The sequence below is a fragment of the Eptatretus burgeri genome, chromosome 17 (assembly GCF_056783735.1).
Source record: "Eptatretus burgeri isolate ZD-2024b chromosome 17, Ebu_testis_v1, whole genome shotgun sequence".
In the NCBI taxonomy this organism is placed as follows: domain Eukaryota; kingdom Metazoa; phylum Chordata; class Myxini; order Myxiniformes; family Myxinidae; genus Eptatretus; species Eptatretus burgeri.
The window spans coordinates 9,094,390-9,117,597 of NC_140977.1; the positions used below are offsets into that span (position 1 = coordinate 9,094,390).

At 42.3% G+C, this 23,208-nt stretch overlaps 1 protein-coding gene across 4 annotated transcripts in view; it reads right to left on the minus strand.

The window, feature by feature from the left end:
• Positions 1–834: 834 nt before the first annotated feature.
• Positions 835–23,208, minus strand: part of LOC147009258 (uncharacterized) — a 28,145-nt gene continuing 5,771 nt past the window's right edge. For 2 of the 4 annotated variants that reach the window (XM_085862200.1, XM_085862201.1), the window contains exons 2-6: positions 16,218–16,385; positions 16,075–16,128; positions 12,938–12,990; positions 10,515–10,567; positions 835–9,530 (exon numbers count right to left, since the gene is read on the minus strand). In XM_085862200.1, the coding sequence (XP_085718326.1) occupies positions 9,453–9,530; positions 10,515–10,567; positions 12,938–12,990; positions 16,075–16,128; positions 16,218–16,375 (396 nt within the window). In that variant the 5' untranslated portion in view covers positions 16,376–16,385 and the 3' untranslated portion in view covers positions 835–9,452. Of the gene's footprint in view, positions 10,127–10,514; positions 10,568–12,937; positions 12,991–16,074; positions 16,129–16,217; positions 16,386–23,208 lie in introns of all 4 variants that reach the window. The other 2 variants (XM_085862202.1, XM_085862203.1) reach the window with 2 other exon arrangements.

A 23,208-nucleotide genomic window follows, 5' to 3' on the forward strand; every position in this document is an offset into this window, starting at 1 on the left:
CACATGATAATGGAGAAGCATGAATTTTACAATGTGCGAATATATTTGTTTTTGGTTGTTTTCTCGAGAGATTATCAGATGACAGTACCAGATGGTACAAATAATGCACGTGCTGGACGTTTAAATTTAACATTGTGCTGCATTGAGTTGCAAGCAACACACTTGGCCAGCACGTGTGGAGTAGGTTGACGCGTTTCGCAACTACAGTATGGTACTTCAGCGTCCACAAATCAACATAAAAGTTGCTTCATCATTTGAAGCAAATTTTAAAAGCAGATGAACTTCGATGTTTCTAGAAACCTACAAGCTTGGTTAAAGCAGTGCCACATTGATTCCGTACATTTCTTCATTCATTCCGTATGATTTATGCAGAGGATGTAAATCTTAATTTATTTTTTAATAAAGTGTGTTTTCTTGCCTGTTTCTCTTTAGTTCTGGTTACATTGCAAGTTATTTTCTCCCAATGTAAACATTCACTGTGGTTTAATTTGGTTAAGATCATTGAGGTTGTGTCTTCCGCCCTCTCCGCAAAATTTCAAATGTCACAAACACGTTTTCACTTTGCTCAGCGTGAAAATTTACACTTTTACAGTCTGGTATATGGAGCTTATCGTTATTATGTGTGCATGTAGGATGCACCAGATCATCTGCTTAGTCTGTAAGCATGCCACAAGAGTAATCCAGAAGTACTGTTGTGAAACTCCATGTTTTTGCTTTTGTTATCAGGTTTGGCACTGGGAGGTTTCCTCTAAACTTGGAAAAGGATGCTTTGGAATCATATTGGAAGCAAGGAACGTTTACTCTGACAAAAAGGTACAAGCATACATTTCCTGTTCTTTCCTTTCAGTTTTTTTGAGCAAGACCACAGCTCATGGAAGAGCATAAACACAGAACAAATCAAAACAGTTCAGAAAGAACACAATGGAAAGCAAGAAAACACAGACAGCATGGCAGAGGAATACAACAGAGGGAGACTTGGAAGAAGAACGATGGCAAAGGGAGTTGAAGATTCTCCTGCATCTCCATTTGTCTCCTTTATTTCGGTTTAGATGAAGGATGCGTATCTCGAGACGTACAGGCCCCACATTATTGCTGTAGAAGATTCCATGATATGAGTAAATCCAATGACAATGGAAAGTAATGTGTATTGTGTGATAAAGAGGGATGGCTGTGTGCTAGATAGCTCACTCAAAAATTGAAGGGTTAAACTCTTCTTCTTTCAGGTTGCAGTGAAGATTGCGCAGGAGTACACGACATTATTTGTAAGTTTGTCTGATTGTTAAGATGACGGTGTTTAGTCTGCTGAACTTATACAGTTTAGATATTTGTCTGTGATGGAGCATGCTGTCCCCCGAGGATGTTGAGTCTCTCTCGGTGTGAGTTACAATTTTGTGGTTGTCATTGTGGGTTGTTAACCTTTATACAGCTTATTGAATGAGTTTATTTCCTTAATCATTACTTTTCATTCTTCTTTTGCAGCTCTTTTATGAAGCTTTATTACTGAGTGAACTGGTCCATCCAAACATTCGTAAGTGTGGTTTTCATTGAAACTTGTTGCAGTTTTTACAAAAGAAGTTACAAATTGTACTTTTGTGGCATTCATTTCTCACTTATTACTGAACTATTCACTTTTTTTTGAAGGACTGTCGGACCCCAATGTCTGTGGGTGGACCCTGCGTATTCGCGGTTCATAAAATGTGTCATGGGCGTAGTCATCGTTTTTCATGGGATTTTTGATTTTCCCTTCTTAATCATGAACCACATGGAACCTGTCCCTCCTTTTTCCATTGAAACAATGCCCTGATATTCGCAGATTTGACATTCGTGGCATTTTTCAGGAACGTATCCCCCCACGAATGTCGGGGTCTTCCTATACAGTAAATCAAAATCGTTGTTGGAGTTTGCAAACACCCGATTGGATTGCTTCTTACTTCATTGAGACGCCACTCATACTTTTTATGATGCCACATGTGAACAAAACTGAAAAATATTTGATATAAAGAGACCATCCATCACAACATTTCATGTTTCAGAGAGACTCCAATGATGAGCCCTGGAGAATCAATTTACATTTTGAGATTAAAATGCAATTTAATTCACCTCATTATTGGTCTTTGAGGTTTGACAGGATGCTGCAGAGGTCGCACACTGACTTTCAGCTGTCTCGTCTAGGTTCTATTCCCATCCCCGACAATAAAACAATCAGAATAGTGCTTCACTGAATGTCCATGGTAAGGGCCATAACAGGACACTTGAACTCCAAAAAAACTCGCTTCGCATGCTCATTCTGAACAAAAATACCCATCGTTAACTGAACAGTGAACACGCAACTATGATGGCCCACTGCTGTTACAGCCCACGTACCCGTATCATCCATGCACCGATTACATCACATAAATTGACATTATCCATAGCTTTATTGATTATTGATTGATTATATTGGTATATTTAAAGACCACTTTTGTGCACAATCAGACTAGATTGCGTCAATGACGGTGAATATGAAGAAAAAAAATTCAAACTGTACTCCCTATGACAAGTCGATCATGTGTATAAGGTTTCGCATCGATCTGTTTCACGGTTCCGGAGAAGAAGATTTTCTTAAACGTTTTTATTTTCAATCCAATATGGGCACCAGATCACATGACTGATGACGTTATAAGTTTAATTCTGCACTCACATCGGGTTGTATAGTCAGTTTCATGATGTTAAGAGCCAAACTTTCATTCAATATCGATGAAGATTTGTAACTATTCCAATTTTTGGAAAGCCCTTGGTCCACTAAATACATAAACCATAGTTTCCATTTGCATCAAATACTTTTTCAGCCACCATCATGGATTACAAAATGGCCACCATTTAGTTGCTGTTTTTATTAATAACTCAAAAACTAAGCAAGATACGAAAATGATTTCAATGGCTATACCCACATTTTTGGGGTGGAGGAAAATGATGGTGCAAGTAGAAATGGATTTTGATGGCAGCTATCTTGGAATTCAAGATGGCTGACATAAAAAAACCTTTTTTGTTTGTTATTGTATCAATTATTGTGTTAAAATTGGAACACAATTCGTAGTGATAAGAACGTAACATTTGAAGCTGAAGAAATTGATGCATGTATTGACATAAAATTGAAATTATGCAAGAATTCAAAATGCAGGTTGTCTTATTATCCACGATGGTCACCATTCAAAATCTATTTTGGTCGACAACTTACTTGCAGCATAAGAATTGTGAACCGAGTGGCCTCGGGGGCTCCACATTTTCAAAGTCAAGGAAAGTGTTGGTGGAGCTATTTGAAAAAGTTTTGGTGTTGGCTTGCTGCAACCTACGATATTTGCCCACCAGTAGTTATTTCTGTTTCACTTACAGCTATTTTGTGGCAACAGGTCATTACCATGTATGCCTGTTGACAGAACGTGTGGCATGAAGTACATGTTTGTATAGTGCAGGCATCGAGCACCGACTTTATGGTTTATGGCTGGTGCATTGTCAACTTCTCAGATAAAAACTTCCTTCACTTTATGATATCTGACAAGAATATTCTGCAAAATGTACCAAATGAACATACAAACTGTGACACTGGAATCAATCAATAGAAATCATATTCGCTGGACCAAACTGTTTTAGTTCAATTGCCATTTTCTGAACTGTCATTTCACACAGGAATACTGACGGAGTCGTCATCATTTTGGCATTCAGTGTTGCATGAACAGAGGTCTGTGCAGGCAAGATTGTGTGACCTGCAACCACACCTGTGTGTTGAGCAATCGCCCTTGCAGTGACAAGAAACCATCTCAATTATGGCGTTTGGTGCAGGAAGATCATCTGTAGTATGGGGCATAAGATTCCATTGGCGTCTTGGAAGAATAAATTCTTCAGTGGATCTATGAAGGTCTGATATGCAATACTAGCTTGACCCCACACTCTAGTCTGGACATGAACTCTAAAAATATTCTGCTTCAATGCTCCCATTGTTGGTGGCAGTCTGTCACTTTCCACCATGTGTTTGCAGAAGAGATACCATCGTAAGTCTGGAATTCTCTCGATGTGAATTCTCTGAGGGCAATATACCTCACACACAAAATATGCAAGTCCAGCCAACTGTTGCTAACTGACACCATCATCATCCATGAGCTGCTGAAAAGCTTCAATGACATCATCACCTGCTTTCATGAAGACTTTGAGCCATGTCGCTTTGCCGATTCGGTTGAATTTCCCAATAGTGTCAGCTCCTGAGAAGGCATGCAATGCAGGCAGTGCCTATGCTCTTTGAACTCCAAGTGCTGCAGCAATAGGCTACATGTCAATGATCCCAGACACCATTGAAATGGATGTTTTTTCTGAGGAAAAGGTGATAGTTGGCAACTACAAGTACAAGCACATCAGTTTCTGGTGAGAACATGATTTCTGCATCAGGTGGATTTCTGTGGGATGCCAACACTGCATGATGGATCGGAAGGTGTCAGCCTCTTTGTGGTTGTTGTTCTCAAATGCTATATTGCTGTTGCTTCTTGTGCACCCAGATGCAGACACAACAATAAGTTTTGGTGAGTCCTTGTTGTACATCATCACTTTCATTGCAAGGTAATCTGTTAGATCAGACTTTTACCATCAGGTGAAAACGGTGCTCTTGGTGCAAGGGTGAATTCATGGTCTCCAATGGCATGTTTTAGATCTATGTCTCTGCTGGATTTTGCAAGCATCAGAAGTCTTGCATACAGATTTTTTGTCTCCTTCAGATATACTGTCTTGTCATGCAGGTTACTGGACATTGTTTTGTTCTCAGAGAGAAACATTCTGTTCCCTACTTTTGTGACCTTAGCCCAAAGGCTTGTATCACCATTTATCGTGTCTTCCACAAATTCTTCACACAACTTTTGACCACTGTCATTTGCATTTAGTATCTGCTCCACATACTCATCAGGAACATAAGCCAGGGTAATCATGTTGTACAGCTTGTCCCCTTCAACTGCAAAAGGGTTCCCATGTACAAGAATTGCATTCTTTATTTTGTCTGCAGCTGTGTGCACCTATTTCACATCACTTGGACTAAGGTCATGGTGCTCAGTCAATTGGCTGTTCGCCTCAATGAAGAACAGTCTTGAATTTTGCTGACATGCATGATAGTTCTGGAGTGGCAAAGAAAAACCTCTGTCTGGCATTGACATTGTTTGATAATCCAACCAATCCTGATCTGGCTTTCATTTGCCTATTCAAATGTTCAATGGCATGATCCATGCCAATGGAACTGAAAGGTACATCATTCTTGCGAACTGACAAGCAGCCACCCTCCAATTCCTTCCATGTCCCTGGATGCTTCTCCTTGATATCCTTCATGTCTGCAAGATAGCATGTCAAGAGTCTTTTGTATTTTATGTGGTTGATGGAAAAGAAAATCTTGTTTCGCAGCTCTCCTCCTGCTTGGTGGAGTTCCATATCTGCATTGCATGATACCGCGACAAAAAACAGGACTATCTCGACATGTTGCAAATAGTTCAGGGTTTCCCTAAACACTGCATATTTGTATCGCTTTTCCTTCCACAGGTTAAATGCAGTGACAATGTCTGATGTCATAGCCTTTTCCAGACAGGTTTTTGCCTCTCTGACTGATTCCACCTTTTCCTTCTTATCCTCCTTACCACAGGCATCAGCTGCAGCATTTGCTGTCTCCAAGCAACAATCACGTAAATGAGGATATTGTTTGAAGAATTCATCCAGAGCGAGATCGTACAAGGCCATGTATGAATAGATGTGAGCTCGAAGTGCACATTGGTAGTGTGTGCACTTCAATATCTGTCTTGTTGTGGCTGAGCCATCCAGGTCAGCTTCAGCTCAAGCATCATCAATGCCAGAGTTCTCCATGGATATGCCAATAGCCCTCAATGCAGCCATCACAACATGCAGTTCCCCTAGCCTTGGAACAACTTTATCCTTCAGATCAGGTCTGGCATCTCACAGCTGCACCACTTTTTCATCCAATGCAAGATCAAAAGTTATTATTGTGGGATGAGAATCTCCAACTGCCATGTGTCTTAACTGATTGACCTGCACAATTACAGTCAGCAGTGTTGACTTGTCATGTGCTTCTTCAGGAAGCAGAGGCAATGCACCAACATGTATTTGAGGTTGGCTTCAAGAAATCAATGAGTTGAATCCTGTCCAGCCAGGTATCTTACTTGCTCCATCTCTTGCCTTTGCAAGAAAGGATACAAATACCCATCCAAGGTGTGTCAATTTGTATTTTTCTGGGATGCCAGTCTTGCTTACAGTGAAGTCAGTGTCCCTCTTGACTGTCTGTGGCTTGGGCTTACTATACTCTAACAGTGGAACATGATATGGTGATAGTCAGGCTCTTCGATTCTACAATGTCAAGTGGTGGAGCTAAAGGTTGTCCATCTGCAGTCACTCTTTGGTACATGGCAATGATGGTGCCATGTGTTGCACCCTTACCATCTGAGGTATCTTCATCAAAGTCTGCATTATCTGCAGCAAAGAAAGGAAAAGCTCCCGTCTTTATAAATTGTGCGACATATAATGCTTAAGTCAGCTTGCTGTTTTCCACAACTGCATTAGAAATGGCAGTCTAATTGAAGAACATGATTGCATTGGATACAAAAGCCTTGAGCACTGAGTAATTCAATCAGTGATTTGTTTTGTGTGTCATGATGTGCAGTAAGTGCCAGCCCTTTAACCTGAGCATTTTCTCTGTAGTATGGAGCCCAAAATGCCGTGGAAGAATCCTTTGGCTTGTTTTGCACCTGTTGTGTTGATTTGTACCCATACATCATGTTTTGGCACACTGTAAGCGCGGATAGATCAACGAAGCGGGATCTCTTTTCCGTCTGTAGCTTGGAAACTGGTCCAACCATAACCCAGCGAATCAATGAATACAGTTCAGCAGGGACATCACTGTCAAAGCTGGTGACTTGCATATTACCCAAAGAGCCACCAGTGATGTTTTTGTTGCAAAACCAGTGATAGCCTTTCATATCACAACTGCTGCCTTGTATATGAGATTCATATTACTCATTTCCTCCTCCTCTCTTTCAAGTGCTGATTGCACTCGTGTTTCATTACAAGCCTCTGGGGAGTAGAGTACAGATGATTTTCTCCTGTTTTTTAAAGAACTGAAGCTACAGTCGGCAACTCAGACAGGATTTTCTCTTTCAACCACTATCGACGATATGTTGGTGATAGTCATGGTTTTTTTAAGGCATCGGGACCACCCAGCATATTTGTGTCGGTAGTTTCAATATCCTCCATCGAGAGGTATTCCTTGTGTCTTGTTTGAATGCCAATGACATGGCTCAACTCAATCAAGCATGCCCATTGCAAAAGGCGATCTTTTTCTGTGTCTCTCAACTGTGAGTTCACCCCGTAAAACATGGAAAACATGTTTAGTCCAGCAGGGTTTATGATACTTGATGTACATTGCATGGGCATCATTGGGCGAGATACAACAGTTTATTCTAGTTCTGAGCAGTTGGTCATTGGACTTTTCTATATCATCCTGAAGAGTCTTTCCAGCATTGTCAGTGCTGGCAGAAAACAGCTGCTGCTCATTATCCATCTGACAGAAAAGCAGAGATTCTTGTCTGATGGAAGCGTGGCTGAACAAGAGTTCCTTTTGCTGCATCATGACTCTTGCACAGGATGCAAAGTTGCCAGTCATTGGGTGTGGATTCCTTCCTAAGAATTGGCCGGTCAGTCATTATGGGCTACAACCTGAAAATACAGTAAACAAATTTCTGATAAAATTAATGTAATGTTCACATTCTTTCGATCTATTGAAAATTGTTCTTGTCACACCATCATTTTCTTAACCCCTCTAAGTAGCTAACACTGGTTGAAAAATCACCATATCAACAGCGTATTGCCAAGCTGGAGGTGAAAATTATGGTCATGGGATTGCTTTTTCAGTGGTGGCCATCTTGGAATCCAAAATGGCGGCTTATCAAAGATGGCTGCCATCACAGCCAATTTTTGCTTGCACCAACATTTTCCTCGACCCCAAAAATGTGGATATATCCATTGAAATAAACACAATATCTTGCTTACTTTTCAAGATATTAACTGAAATCGGTATGAAACGGTGGCAATTTTGAAATCCAAGATGGCGGCCGAAAAATGGATTGTTTCAAATGGAAACATTGGTTTTGGTGTTGTCAGGTCAAATCCCCCAAAAAATGCAGCTGGTTGCAAATCTCCACGAAAAATGAACGAAAATACACAGGGAACCTGAATATACCTGCTGTTATTGTTGTTGTTTTTTTTTCACCATTCTGGTGCGGTTTGTAAAGTCCTTTTAATAAACTGTAATTGCATTCCTTCAATAAAAACATTGGAAATGGTACCTGGTGTTGTCGTTTTTATTTTTTCTTTGGAAGCATTTTTTATGAACTTAACCATGTGCATTTGCCTTCGAAAATAATTTAAAACTTTTAAAATTCTGGCTTACGAATCATAAACCGCCGGGAACGTTCCCCCTTTCCATTAAAAACAATACTGCAACATTCGCGGTGTTTACATTTGCGGTATTCTTCACAAATCATGAACCGCGGGGAACCTATCTCCCTTTTACCCATTGAAACAATGCCCCGACATTCACAGAATTTTCCAGGAACGTACTCCTCACCCCCCCCCCCAACCCCGTGAACGTCAGGGTCCGGCAGTATTGTGTTTTGGAGATTGGGGAGACACTCAACATGGCCAAATATTACAGATCGGATGCTTCTTTGCGATGGTTATACCTGCCAATGTACATACTGTACGTGCTCAGTCGATTTTCATTCTTTCCAACTTATTACAATGATTCTTCTTGGCAATAACATGTAAGAAGGTGCGGTTTCCTTTTCTTAATCCATACTGTTCTGCACTGCGATATCATCATCTTCTATTTCATTTGCTCGTGGGTCACATTTGGAAGAATCTTCATTACCTGGCTTATTTAACTCATGGTTCTGAACTTGCTCCAATCTGACAGTAATTAGATCTTACATCAAATGCATGGACTTGGGAGAATCTATAACTAATCACAATAGTTGCCTCACAAATGAAAAACTTGTCTTTATAACAACAATAACAGGTCTGTGTCGAAAAAAAAACAAGAACAGTGAAATTTTCTTCACCAAATATTGAGAGTGGTATGTGAATTGCCGTGGGAGGTAAGGAGAAGTGGCATTTCAGACACATCTTAAAATCAAAAGGGCCAATGCCTGAAACATCCATTCAGCATATTTCCCACAATGGTTAGCAGAGCAAAGGACCAAAATGACAAATAACTCCAGGGACCTCAATCAATGATGAGGATGGTGAGACAAGCTTGTTGTCATGTTCTGTTCATGTGTCATGACATGTCACAAACATGTGTCATGTTCGTATGTAAGTTACATGTGTCACTTTGAATGTGCTGTGAGTTTGAAAGTCTGTTTGTGTTGGTGTGTTTTGTGTTACGTGAAAAGCAGAAATGATTCCAAATATTTCTCAGCATTTGGTTGAAAAAAATTGGTTGCTTCACCAACCCAAACCTGAAGAGGAAAGGCATTCAGAAAGAACAGCACTCAGTGGAGCGCATACCTCCGCCAGAATGAATAGTTTACATTTTGTATCCCACCGACAGGTCGGATCTGGATCCAAACCTGAACCAAAGTTTAATCGGCTTATTCTTGTCACCGACCAACTCATCCACCAAGTTTTGTCATAACTCGTCCACAACTTTTTGAGATATCGTGCTGTACATCGTTGTTGGCCCAATCTCTCAATGGTGAAGAATCACTTTTAAAAATTCTAATACCCGGATCTGGATCTTCACCAAAATCTAATCAATTCGTTCTTGTAAGACACTTAACCTGTCCACCAAATTCCGGCCGAATCCATCCACAACATTTTGAGATATCCTGCTCACAGACAGACAGACAAACAAACAGATACGAGTGGAGACATAACCTCCAGCCACAACTTTTAGTGGAGAAGGTAAAAAGTTGCTTTGCCAAAACTACAGAAAAAGTTCAAAAGGCAAAGATTGGCATTGACTTCTGATGGTACGTCAAAGACACATGTGTTTCGACCAAGAGAAAAGAAGTTATTGCCGTCATCCCAAGCAAGTCACGATTCCTGTGCAAACCTGCAAAATTGAAAGTGCAAAATATGCACCTGCAAGCTGTTGAAAGATGGTATTAAACTTGAGATAAACTATTAAAGCTGCGATTGTGAAGGAATGAGGTGAAAAGCAGTTAAAACGTCGCCATGGTGTTGCTCGAGGAACAAAACAAAATGATCGGAGCATGCACGAGAAAGGTTGCTGCGGTGAGGGCAAAGTCATCTGGGTCACCGTGAACAGGAAGCCACGAACCGAGCAGACTCCACCGGCAAGTTAAAAATATATTTTTAAAAACACCAACAACCTTTTACAGGTCCTTAAATATCCCAACACATGTAAAATATGCGTAACCGAGACACGGCATTCATTTAGTGAAAAGCATTTAATCCTCAACAACTCTCTCACACCTCACCTGTTGGTAGCTCTTCCAGAAAAGATGCTTTTCCCACTTGAGGATTTGAATTCCTGAAGAAAATAATGAAAAAACAGATTTTGCAAAACTGCACTTACAAAAATATTACAAATAAAATGCGAGTGAGAGTACGGATTGGGTAAGTTACTAGTGAGAGTACGGATTGTGTAAGGTACTAGTGAGAGTACGGATTGTGTAAGGTACTAGTGAGAGTACGAGTGAGAGTACGGATTGTGTAAGGTACTAGTGAGAGTGTGGATTGTGTAAGGTACGAGTAAGAGTATGGATTGTGTAAGGTACTAGTGAGAGTATGGATTGTGTAAGGTACTAGTAAGAGTATAGATTGTGTAAGGCAATGAGAGTATGGATTGTGTAAGGTACTAGTGAGAGTACGGATTGTGTAAGGTACTCATGAGAGTATGGATTGTGTAAGGTACTCGTGAGAGTGTGGATTGTGTAACATACTAGTAAGAGTATGGATTGTGTAAGGTACTAGTGAGAGTACGGATTGTGTCAGGTACTAGTGAGGGTATGGAGTGTGTAAGGCAGTGAGAGTATGGATTGTGGAAGGTACTAGTGAGAGTATGGATTGTGTAAGGTACTCGTGAGAGTATTGATTGGGTAAGGTACTCGTGAGAGTATGGATTGTGTAAGGTACTCGTGAGAGTATGGATTGGGTAAGGTACTAGTGAGAGTATGGATTGTGTAAGATACTAGTGAGAGTATGGATTGGGAAAGGTATCCACACTAATTTTTTGGACATTTCTCAGTGCAGGTCATTGTTTGCCCTGAGACTGGATGAATACATTGTTACTCTGCGCTCACGAAGCGAAAATCACGGTTTAGCGATTGGTAACGTAAGTACTTATGTCCACGTTGTACATCGTACGTGTCTGCATTTTGTTTGACTGTGGTTTGTCATCCCGACATTGCAGTTTTGATTGATCATAAATAGTTTGATTCACTCCTCTATCACACAATATAAATGGATCGATAGATATAGATCGATATATCGATTAATTATCGCCTTGTGAATAATTTGTACTGAAAGGCCAAATATGAGATATTCACATTTCATGCTGACAAAGAAACGGTTCTCTGAGGGGGGCAAGACCAGGGTCCACAGTGTACGAGAGATTCCTCCGAATGTAAAGAGCCGTCGCACGACCCTCTGCGATGCTCCACTGTCGAGTTGTGGTCGTTGGTCGCCGTCTATATATTATGTACAGAATAAATGTTTCTCCATGAATTGGTTGAAAATTACAGTGTGCTCGACATGTACATGATATTAACGTGTTGACACGTTCCTATGAACGTGCAGGCCACCGAAAAGGGCTTTTGAAACCAGGGGTGTGTTCCGTTGGTAAGCTGCTTTCTGGATTCAAAACGCTCAAGCAAGCACTCTCACGGAACGGAGTGCTCGGCACCGCTTCACAACATGGCAGGATCCATTTAAACCAGTTCTGTCTGGACCGTCGTTTGGAGTTTGACTCGATCCTCTTGTGACAACTTCCCAAACGGATTTATTGTGTTGGAAGTGGCAACAAAGTCTGAGGAAGAAGGAAAGAGATTAATAAATGGGGAGTCAGAGGGAGAGACCACTTGCCAAACTTGTCTGGGGACCGTACCATTGTGGATTTTGGGGTGGGGATGGTGAATATTTGAAGCCTCCGAACAAGCTTTTCTATAGACCGTACCATGGTGGATTTTAGGGAAGGGGATGGTGTATCTTTTCAGCCTCCAACAAATCTTTTCTATGGACCGTACCATTGTGGATTTTGGGGAGGGGAGCGTTTCCTGTTTGTTTCCTCAACAAGGAAATCCAACACAGGTAGAGGCCCTTCAGCCCAAGTCAGCCCTTCATGCCTGCGCAAACACCACACCAACCCATCCACACGATATCCAAGGAAGAAAATACAAAAAAAGTTTTTAATTTATGAAATAAAAAGAATGTTTTTTTGTATTTCTTTAATTTTGAAGTTCTATTTATTTATTTATTTGTTATTTCATTTTCTTCCCCTCAGGGGAGGGGCATGGGTTTTGTTGTAAACACTAACCTGAAGAAGTTACCATGGGATAGGGGACGATAACCTCATTGTGTAAACTTGGAATGAACTTCTACTTACGTACAGCACAGTGAACAATGTCACTTTACCTCGAATAACAATGTTTGGATCGAGCAACACGTGCGAACAGGTGTTCTCCACTTACATCACATTTAGAACCAGAAGGGCACTCGGTGGAGCGCACACCTCCACCAGATCTGGTAACTCCCCCTTCCCCCACCCAAAAATATATATTTAAAAACACCAACAACCTTTTACAGGTCCTTAAATATCCCAACACATGCAAAATATGCATAACCAAGACACGGCATTAATTTAGTGAAAATCATTTAATCCTCAACAACTCTCACACCTCACCTGTTGGTGGTTCTTGCTGAAAAGATGCTTTTCCCACGTGGGGCTTTGAATTCCTAAAGAAAATAATGAAAAAATAGATTTTGTAAAATTGCACTTACAAAAATGTTACAAATAAAATGCAATGGCAGAATGAAAATACAGTCAGGTCAGTGATCATGAAACCGCATCAGTTTGTGATGGACACGCGGGCAGATAACTCCGAACCGACATGTCTATAAAAAGACCACCGACGCCATCAACAACACTCACTTCTGGCCGGATCTTCGTGCCCAGGGTCGGTTTACCATACCTGTGAAAAGAACGAAGCAGATGGGGACGCGTGCAGGAAACTACGTGGTGACTACTTCATTGGCTGAGCGAACCAACGCCACTCTCTTATGTAATCTCTATGGACTACCGTTACAATTCCCTACTCAGACCAATTGTCCCAGGAAGAAATATAGTGTGCGAAAGATAAGTGCGGGGTCTTATACGTGCTCCGGCACATGTTCAGCAACCTCAATGAAGGTGACTGAGCACACTGCTCGGCGATTCAGGCTCGCCTCCCTCACGGTTCCTCTCTCCCTCCTGTGGCAGCACCCGGTCATGTGGGGAAACTGAGGGAGGTTCATCCGTTCCAACGCGATGACCTGCGTGGCTCCGGGATATCTCGTTTCATTGGTGCGAGGGAAAACGTGGCAGTGTGGCAATGGACTTGGTGCGGAGCAGACGCACCGGGTCCGTAAGTGCGTCAGTAAAAGCCACAGAAAGTATGAACAAAGAAAAGCAAAGGAGAAGACACGTTGCGGCCTGTGGGAAAACGCATACATGGAAATAAATTGAGTGGAGAGGTTGAAGGTGTGGAAGAATGTAACAAAAGCGCAAAGCAGAATGAAAGTCGAAGTGAGTGGAAGGGCAAAACTCTGTCGAGCTTGACGCATTCAAGCGGAAAAGATGAAAGGTGGAAAAAGCTCCAAGGGAAAAGGCTTTGAACGGCTTGCGCATCTCTCCTTCTATCACCCCCCCACCCCCACCCAAACCCACTCCTTTCCTGGCTGTTGTGAAGCAACTTCTCCTTTGATGTGGCCGCACCTGATTGGCGGAGCCGCATCGCAGCGGAATCACGCCTGGGATGAGAAGGTTTGTGGGGGAAGGTTTGGGGGGGAAGCTTAAAGAAGCTTCAAAACATTCCTGTTGTCACTTGAGAGGTTCCACCACTCTGCTAAAGCCCTGCAATTGCACTCGTTATGAGGTAGGTAATGAATCTGAAAGTGAGTGAGAGTGCATGTGTTGCGAAATGTAGAGGACAGACAAGGTAAATAGGGGAGAAAAGAACAGAAACCTATGCTAACTCACACTTGCAATGCATATTTATCCCATGAATGCAAATTGATTTCATTGCAAAACAGAATAACAAGATATTTCTCACTCAAATTCCGTGTGTATGTGCTTTTATTCGCCCCAGAGGTGCACGATGCCCTCTTGGGGCCTTCAACCATCACAGGTTTTCTGTGTATTCAATATCCAGACAGTCAACAACCTGACTTGACCACAACCCGACTAAGTATCAGCACAACGAGGCCAAGAAATGCGTGCCATTGCGAAGTGGATGTGAGCATCATTGAAATCACATGTTTTTCATTTTCCACTTTTGGATCCAAGCATCAAGAGGGAAGTGCGCAAATGGGTTGGTGAAACAGTTTAAGGTTTCGTCAAAATGGAAATTTCAAAGACAGTACTGCACTCAATTCCAGGATTAATTTGGGATTGAGGGGTAGACAGACATTGGCTGCCCATGTGGGCCAGACTAGTGAATGTGCTCTCGAGATCTGGTCATCGGTCACCAAACAAACCTCAACACCCTTATTCTCTCCCCAAGAAGTAAATACACAAACGAAAAAAACAAGTGGTCCTCGAGCTTTACGTTCTCAGAGCAACCAGTCGTCATCCCAGAATGAATGAAGGAATGGACTGCAAAACCTCGCCCGGAGAAGAATTTGGAGAAGAATGGTGAGAGGCCTCCGGCGCACGGCACGTAAACGTGTGAAGCGTGCCAAGTTGAAAGCAAAAAAGGCAGCTGATCACTTGGCCAAAAAGAGTAAGCAGGCTGGAGAGCAACATGAGGAAAAGGTAGAGGAAGAATTGGGAGAATCTGATGAAGAGGAAGAGACAGTGGCAGACGATGCAGAGGAAGCAGAGGAAGCGAGTTTTGTGATGGGTGGAAGATGATTCACTTAGACTGATGGTCAGAGTCATGGAGGATTCAACTCAAGATCCATATCGAGACCTCAAGCCGCGAACACAAAGCCCCCAAAGACCACTTTAAAGTGCTTCTTGCATCTTCAGGAGAACTTTGGGCTGGTCGTTTTCACGAGGCCACTTGTTGGTGGAAAGTGCTTCTGGATGTTTATTTATTTATTTATTTATTTTGGAGTAATGTCATGCACCTGCTCATTGTAAGTTGACAACTGTAACTGATGATGCATCGTGCATTTCAGTTTTGAAGAAAACTTTAAAATACAGTGGAATAATTATTTTGTTGTTGAATGTTTTCCCTTGCTTTTCAAAGTTACTGTTCACCACCATCACAGATTACCCCCCCCCAGCCCCCCATCGAAACCCAAGCTCTTTTCTTCCCCATTAATCTGCCCCAACCCATCTTTATCCAAGTTTCCAAGTATCCAAGGAACCATCTTCACCACGTGCATCCTCCCCACACCAAAGTCTCTCTTTATGTTGTCCCTCAACCCTGCTGTTGGCCTTTCCTCCTCTTTTTACTGTTCATTTTGTTCTGTTTGGTCATGACCTGTTCTACATTCCAGTTCTTCCACGAGACTCAACTTTGTATCCAAAAAATTAAATTAAATTAAGTAAAAAAGGCACTATCATTGATCTATCACCCTTCATGTAAAGCACCAGGATGACCCTTTATATGTGGGTCCAGATTCCAATCCAGGCGAGACAGGTCAGAGGAGAGTGCCAGCACCTCAAGGTACCCCAACCCCACAACCCCTAATCCATGGTACAGAAAACAATAATTGAGTAAAATGTGATTAAGATATGACAGGGTGATGTTTAATCCTTCTCTCTAAGAGGAATATCATTTACTTGTTTGGGCGTTTCACATCATGACATCCTGTATTATTCCCATTACTTACGTGGAATGTCCAGCAGCACCTTTCCACGTCCTTTTAAATCTTTTGTACATTTTCCTAAGGAGAAAAGGATGGAAAAGTCAATTTGTTGCACACTTTGTGAGGAAGATACATCCAAAAAACGAGCTTCAAAGTAACTTATTTACGTTAGATAATTCCGCAGGGAGACTTTCTTTGATGCAGTTGTCGGTGTTGGGTCGTTCATCGCAACATCTGATGAACCCAATCGCTCGTTCACAGCAACATCTGGTGAACCCAATCGCTTGTTCATCGCAACATCTGCTGAATCTTGAGACTGACTCATCTTTGCTTCCCTGAAAAAGAACAATACTCTTCAATCCACAACTGAGTACAAATGTGCTAAACCAGATATCATTCACATTCTCCATTTAAACAAGTCTTTCCTTCAAATCATTTGCACTCTAATGGATCATTCCTCCATTCACCACACATAAAACAACAAAACACGAGAGCGAGGTTGATGGCACGCCATCGTAAATCCCCACGCTTCCCACCTAAAGCAAGGTTGAACGATGGGAAAATGTTCCAACAAGATTGATGTCAAATTTTCAGTTTAACCCTTTGAACCCGAGCAGCTGTTTTACCAGCCGTGATTCAAACCTCCATACAGCCGAGCTGTGGGTATACCGGCCACTATTCAAACCTCCACAAACCCAAGCAGTGGGTTTACCAGCCGCGCCTTCAAACCTCCGTAGACCCGAGCGGCCGGATTTTTCTCCAGCGAGCCCGGGATGGGGAAGCCGAAAATCCAAGGAGCTCAGGGTTCAAAGGGTTAAAATATTTCTGGTTTGACTCCTGTGACCCTAAGTCCCCAACCCCTGGGGCATGAACCAGTGATCAAATCGAAAAATTGTTCCACATTTCATGAGTCACCAATGTTGATTGCATGTCCAACGTGACATGACAAAGATGTTTAGAAATGTGCCCGTTATTGCATTGCATTTTTTATTTCACCTTTTGACCCCACCCCAGGAGCTCCGGAGACAAAAATGATCATGCTCTTGCAAATTCTTGCCATCTGGTGATCATAACTATCAAGTTTGGTGGAGTTATGCACAACTGTTTCTGAGGAGAGAAAAGTCCTTCATACTCCGTTTGTCCTTTTATACCATCTCGACCCCTTTTCAGACTCCCAGAATCTTTAGATCTTTATACTCCTGAAGTTCCTTGACTCCCTTTAGACCACTTTGACCTTATCACCCACTATTCATTCCCTTTTGTCATGCTAGACAGCCTTAAACCCCTTTTTGACTGATTGGACCCTTGACCATTTAGCACTTTTGACCCTTCAAACCACTTTTACATTTTTAGACACTTCAGATCCCTTTAGACCCCTTGGACATTTACATCCTTTTGAGATTATACACTTTCGAGTTTAGACCCGAACTACTATTGGAACGTACCCTTTTATTTGGAGTCCAAATGCTGGGAAATCTCAGTACCGGCAGCGCATTCCTTTCAACCCATTTCTGGACTAATTTTATTGGCATTCTCTTTTCCCTCCATTTCTCCATCTGACACTTATATCAATATCGTTTTCATTCCAATCCTCCATATAATCATAAACCGATCGTTCCCCTCAATTTCTGACACAGATCGGGTGAATGCGAGCGCTGACCACGTGGGCCATGGTGGATCCACGCGGACTGTACGGAACGTGCTCGAAGGCAGACCCGTGCTTAGCTCGTGACACCTTATTACTGCACAGAGCAGGACACGAATGTACATGCTCAACGCATGTAAGTGGTTACCATTCTGTTTCTAAAATGTCAAAAAACGAAGTTTGTTCCATTGTTTTTTCACTACATTTTCCTGAAAGTGTAAGTCTAACTGAGTTCAGAACAAAAAACCGTGTCGGGGTAATTCCACCGTAACGGATGTAACATTCAGACAGAACTTATTGGCAGTTCTCAAAAATATTTCATGAAGAACAAGGTTATCGTACCAAATGTATTAGTTTATTTTGCGCAGTGAACACAAAGGTGCCAGGAAATGGTAATTATATGAGATTAAGAATTTTTGCCTGAGTGCTACGGTATGATGAATCTTCGTAACGGACGTAACCGTCAAAATACCCGGTTTAGCATGATGATCGTTTTGCTCACAAATTTCTGTGAAGTGTTCTACGACAGAAGACTAAATCTGGTATAGCAGCTTGGTATAGGTAAGTCATTGTATTCCCAGCATTTATTTGAGGAATTAATGATACCGAGTCGGCAGTACGATGGCAAATGTAATGTAACGGACGTAACAACTGAGCGTAACGGACGTAACATCTCCGGACATTTATTAATAAACGTCCGGAGATGCTACCACAATGTATACAGACACTGCTTGGTGAAGCTAATATTGCAAAAATTTAATTATATCAATTCATGATCTGTCATATGATATATAAGGTTTAATGAAAAATGCACTTTCAAAAAATAGCCACCAGGTAACTTTTCCCATGGAATTACCCATAGCTTAATTACATATATTTCTACCAAAATATGATACTTTGAAGAAGGGGTACCTATTCTGATGGTTTTGCGAGTTTTCAAGGAAATTACCTAATTTTTCTTTTTTTTCTTTTTTGGCAAAATAAATGAAGGTCAGAGTATGTAACTTATTCTAGCAACTAATCTAATAATCACAATACCAATTTCTGGGATTATTAAGAAATAATACATACCTATTTCTTTATTACTGCTCTATTCAGTGACTGTCAGATGCTGAAAAGCACTAAAAGAGATTTATCGAACAAATTCTTGGACGTAAATTTTCAATTCAATCAATTCTGGGAGTAACAAAAAGCTCTCTAAATTCTCCAAAACTGTTTTAACTGCCTTCTAAATTAATAAAATATTTTTTAAATACCTGGAAAAATATTAAAACAATTTTTAAGAAAATTAATTTTTTAATCAAATTCAAAAAAGTGTGACGTACAGTCGGACAAAATGCAAAATTACTCCAAACCAAAGCCATGCATGTTTTCAATATTTTTTTATACTATTATATCTATATCACTGTGCCCCATTTGTAAATAAATTTTAGTGAAAATAATCTGATGTACAGAAGAATAAAAGCATTTTTTTTTAAAAACTGTGACGTGCAGTCAGACATTTGGGTTGGAAAGTTTGGTAAAACCGCTGTAATTAAGTATCCACCCGGATCATCTCAATTTTTTTTACATTGATTAGTGGTAATAAGTTGAATAATTTAAACACGTAAATATGAGTTGTTGATAAACTAGTCATTTTGTTAGGGGATTTCATAGTCCCAGGCTCTAAAAGGGCAATAAAACAAGAAAAAATAAAAATATGCCAGAATATGTATATATTGTTACGGTTGTGGAAATTCGCATTACACCATAAAGGGTCCTCAGGTGAGATATATCGGTAAGTTCATGTGTAGTTAGCCCAAACCCGTTGTATAGAGGGAATATGTGTGATTCATCCGGGCTGCGATGCTTTGGGTTAGCCGTTTTTCTTTGGCTATTGTTAATTTGGTGCAAGAACAACAACGAACATCGCCACAACCAACATCTCAACAATCACGCCATTCACTACACGACGCCACCTTCCACAACTACGCTACCACATCTTCGCCACTCGCCATTCAACGAGCACCGTGCGGTCACGATCTCTGCGGGACGGATGGGAGGGCGGAGTGGCAGCGGCGGCCGGGGTGTGAAGAGGCATCTCCCGCCCGAATCTTTCTTCCCTCGTCGTACGGTGCGGGGGGAAGAAAACCAACAACGCCTGTGGGATTTTCCCTTCTGCTTTTCCTGTGCTTTGGCATGGGGGAGGTGCGATTTGGGCCAGAGGTCAAAGGTGAAAAAAGGTGGGGGCCTGATTTTTGGGGAATAATTCCCTGGCCCCGAGCCAAGACTGACTTTCCTCGCCCCCCCCCACGCACGGCACGGGGAGGGGGGAACGAGAGGGCACGCCCCTTTTTAGGAAGCTTCCAGAAGGGAGGTGGAGCCAGAAACGGGGTGGGGCAAAGGGCGGGGCCCTGCGCTACAAAAGGAACGGACGAGGAGGGTTCGGGGGGCTTCTTGTCGGGTTCTTGTTCCAGTCGGGTTCTTGTTCCTATGGGTTCATCTTGCCGTCGTTTGGCCTTGCTTCTTTGATCCTCGCGCGAGCCCTGGGACCCCGGGAGCGAGCGCGGAAAATAGCGCTGAAAAAACCCCGTCCGTTCCCCAAAACCCCGTCCGTGCTGTCGAGCGGACCACACGTGCGGCGCGAGGCACGAGCTCAACGACCACGCCGGAGGAGCTGGGAGCTGAGGTCGCGGGAGGAGGACTCGACGCGCTCAGGGAAGTCGCACTTCCATTTTCTTTTGGGGTTTGGTGTAAATGTGTGTGTGTGGCGCCAGTCTGGTCAAGTAGAACTGTTTAAGTGTCCCTGTGTAATAATTATATTCGGTTGTAGCTCTGCGTTGTGTCCTTGCTTTTATATGTGCATTACTGTATGGCTGTATATACGTGCTGGTGTGTGTGAAATAAAAGTGTGCTTGTCCAATTGTTCTCCGTTTTGCTGCGTCCTTTCCTTTGTTGAATCTCCATCTTGCATCACGTAAGGGATTAATAGTGGGTTTTAAAACACCCGGTAATTAATCGGAACCGTCAAAGCCGACGATAACTCCGCTCGGTTATCCCCGTAATACGGAACGAATTTGAGTTCGTTGAGTTACGTTGAGTTCGTTGAGCCGCCATTTGAGTTACGTGGCCGATCGCACGCCGGGCGGGCCAGAATTCGCAACATTGGCGTCAGGTCGTGGGATACGAACTCATCCCCCTCCTCGCAACATTGGTGTCAGCGAGCGGGAAACAAACTCTCCCGCCTCCAAGCTAAATTCACGGGAATCAGTTCAGGGGTGAGTGGAGCGACCACCGATTCCCTCCAAATTACAAGCAATTTAAATTAAATCGCTTACCTGAAATAAGATGGCGTTTCAAGGCGAGCGGGAGCCGGGGGTATTAAATATGTGTTTCAATGTAGGATCCATGGCCCGGGTCGGTTCTTTTTATAATTATAACCCCACCACTAACTGTGGTCAGTGCGAGCGGCTTGAGCACGAACTTTGCCGGCAAACGGAGTCGCACAATGGCAGCGCGATCGCACCTCAGCGCAGCACGAAGCGGGCTGATATTAATAGCACAACTAACGGCACAGCACGAGGCGTGAGCTCCCAGTCACCGGTTCAAACCACGTGGTCACGGCATGTGCCATGGCAGGCGTGGCAGGATGACTATGCGAGCATTGGCAGGCTTCAGGCACAATTGGGGGATGTCTTGGAAAAGGTGAAGCGTTATGAAGAATATATTGAGGAGGTGCAAAGTGGAGTGGACGAGTCACAATGGCACGCAGACGAGCTTCAGAAAAATTACATGTACGGGGGGACACAGCGATTGGACGATTTACTGGAACGAATTCGGTGGCAAAAACATGACCTAGCCAACAGAGTCGACAAACTTTGTGGGAAAAAGAATTTGGTAGTGTGGTATACCCATCAGTTGGAATATGCAAAGAGCAAACTGAACAAAAGAATAGAGGAAGAACAGATTGGTAACTCCCAGGATAGAAAGAACTTCGAGGAAGAATGGAAAACCGAGCTCGAAAAGAAACAAAAGGAGCACGATTTGGAAGTAAAACTACTAATGGAAAAAATATTGGAGGGGGCAAGGCGGTTCAAAGAACTTGTGGGGGAAATACAGTTGGCTGAGAAAAAATGTGAACACGATGGGGAGTTGGAACAATTGAAGGAAGAGATAAGAACAGGCAATCAGGAAAGCGAAAGCCGAGAACAGAAGATTAAAAGAGGAGAGGGACAGCTGGAGGAAAGGATGGAGGAATTGCTGGAAAAGTCAGAACAGTTCGAAGAACTGCAGGGAGAAATGAGGAAGGAAGGAGAAAGGAAAACAAAGCTCGAAAAGGAAAAACGCAAACAAGATGGGGAATTGGAACTACTGAAGCGAGAGGTAAGGGCAAGCCAGTTTAAAAGAGAAATCCTGGAAGGGGAGATAAGAATGGGAAAGGAATGGCAGAAAAAACTAAAGGAATACAGTAAAAAAAAAAAAAAAAGGGACGAATTGAGGAGGGAAGCAGTGGAAAGAAGGGATGAAATGAGTGAAGAAGCATGCAAATTGAGGGAGGAATTAGAAAAAAAAAATTCTGAGATACTGAAACACGAAAACAAAGAAAGGGAATTACAAGACGAGCTGGAAACGTGAAGGAACCACACTGTACAGATCGAACAATTAGAAGCCAATGCAAGGTCGGAGTGTGTGGAAATGAGAAAGGAATTTGAAAAGAAAGCTTCTGAGTTACAGAAACACCAAAACAAAGAGACGGAATTACAAAATGAGTTGAGGATGGTGAGAGAAGAAAGAACGACATCAGATAATGAAACGTTAAGGAACCACACTGTACAGATCGAACAGCTGGAAGCGAAGGCCAGATTTAAGAATGCGATGCAAGAAAGAGTAATGAAGGAAGAGTAATGAGACAGCAGCAAATGAAACACAAAAAGGAGATTAACCAAATGAAGCAAACCATGAAACTGGAGAAGGAAGGACAGGAGAGGAAACAAGGAAGAGTAGAGAGAACAGCGAATGAAGCACAGGAAGGAAATGAGCCAATTGAAAGAAACGATGAGATTGGAAAATGAGGAGCAGGAGAAACTGTGGGGTAGAAAACAAGAACAATGTGTGTTTGAAATTGAACAACTAAAACAGGGAGCAAGATTGGAGTCCATGGAGATTGAAAAATTCCAGAGGGAGAACGAAGAACTCAGGTAGTTCCGAGCGGAGGAACGACTCAAAACGGGCCAGGAAGTAGAACAACGCAATAAGGTGGGATGTGTGACAGCACCACAAGGAGCAATGTCGGTGGTGCAGGACTTGATCGACACCACTCGTCGGATGAAGCAACAGTTAGGACCAACCCTAATAAAGGAGACACAAATAAAAATGGAGAAGAGGGAAGCAACAGAGACAAAGAGGGAAGTAGAAGTATTGCCAGAGACACGGGAGATAGACCGAGTCGAGAATGAATTAAATAAAACGAAGGAGGAAACAGAGACGAGGATCCAGGAAGAAACTAATAGACACAAAGAGACAACAGAAATCAA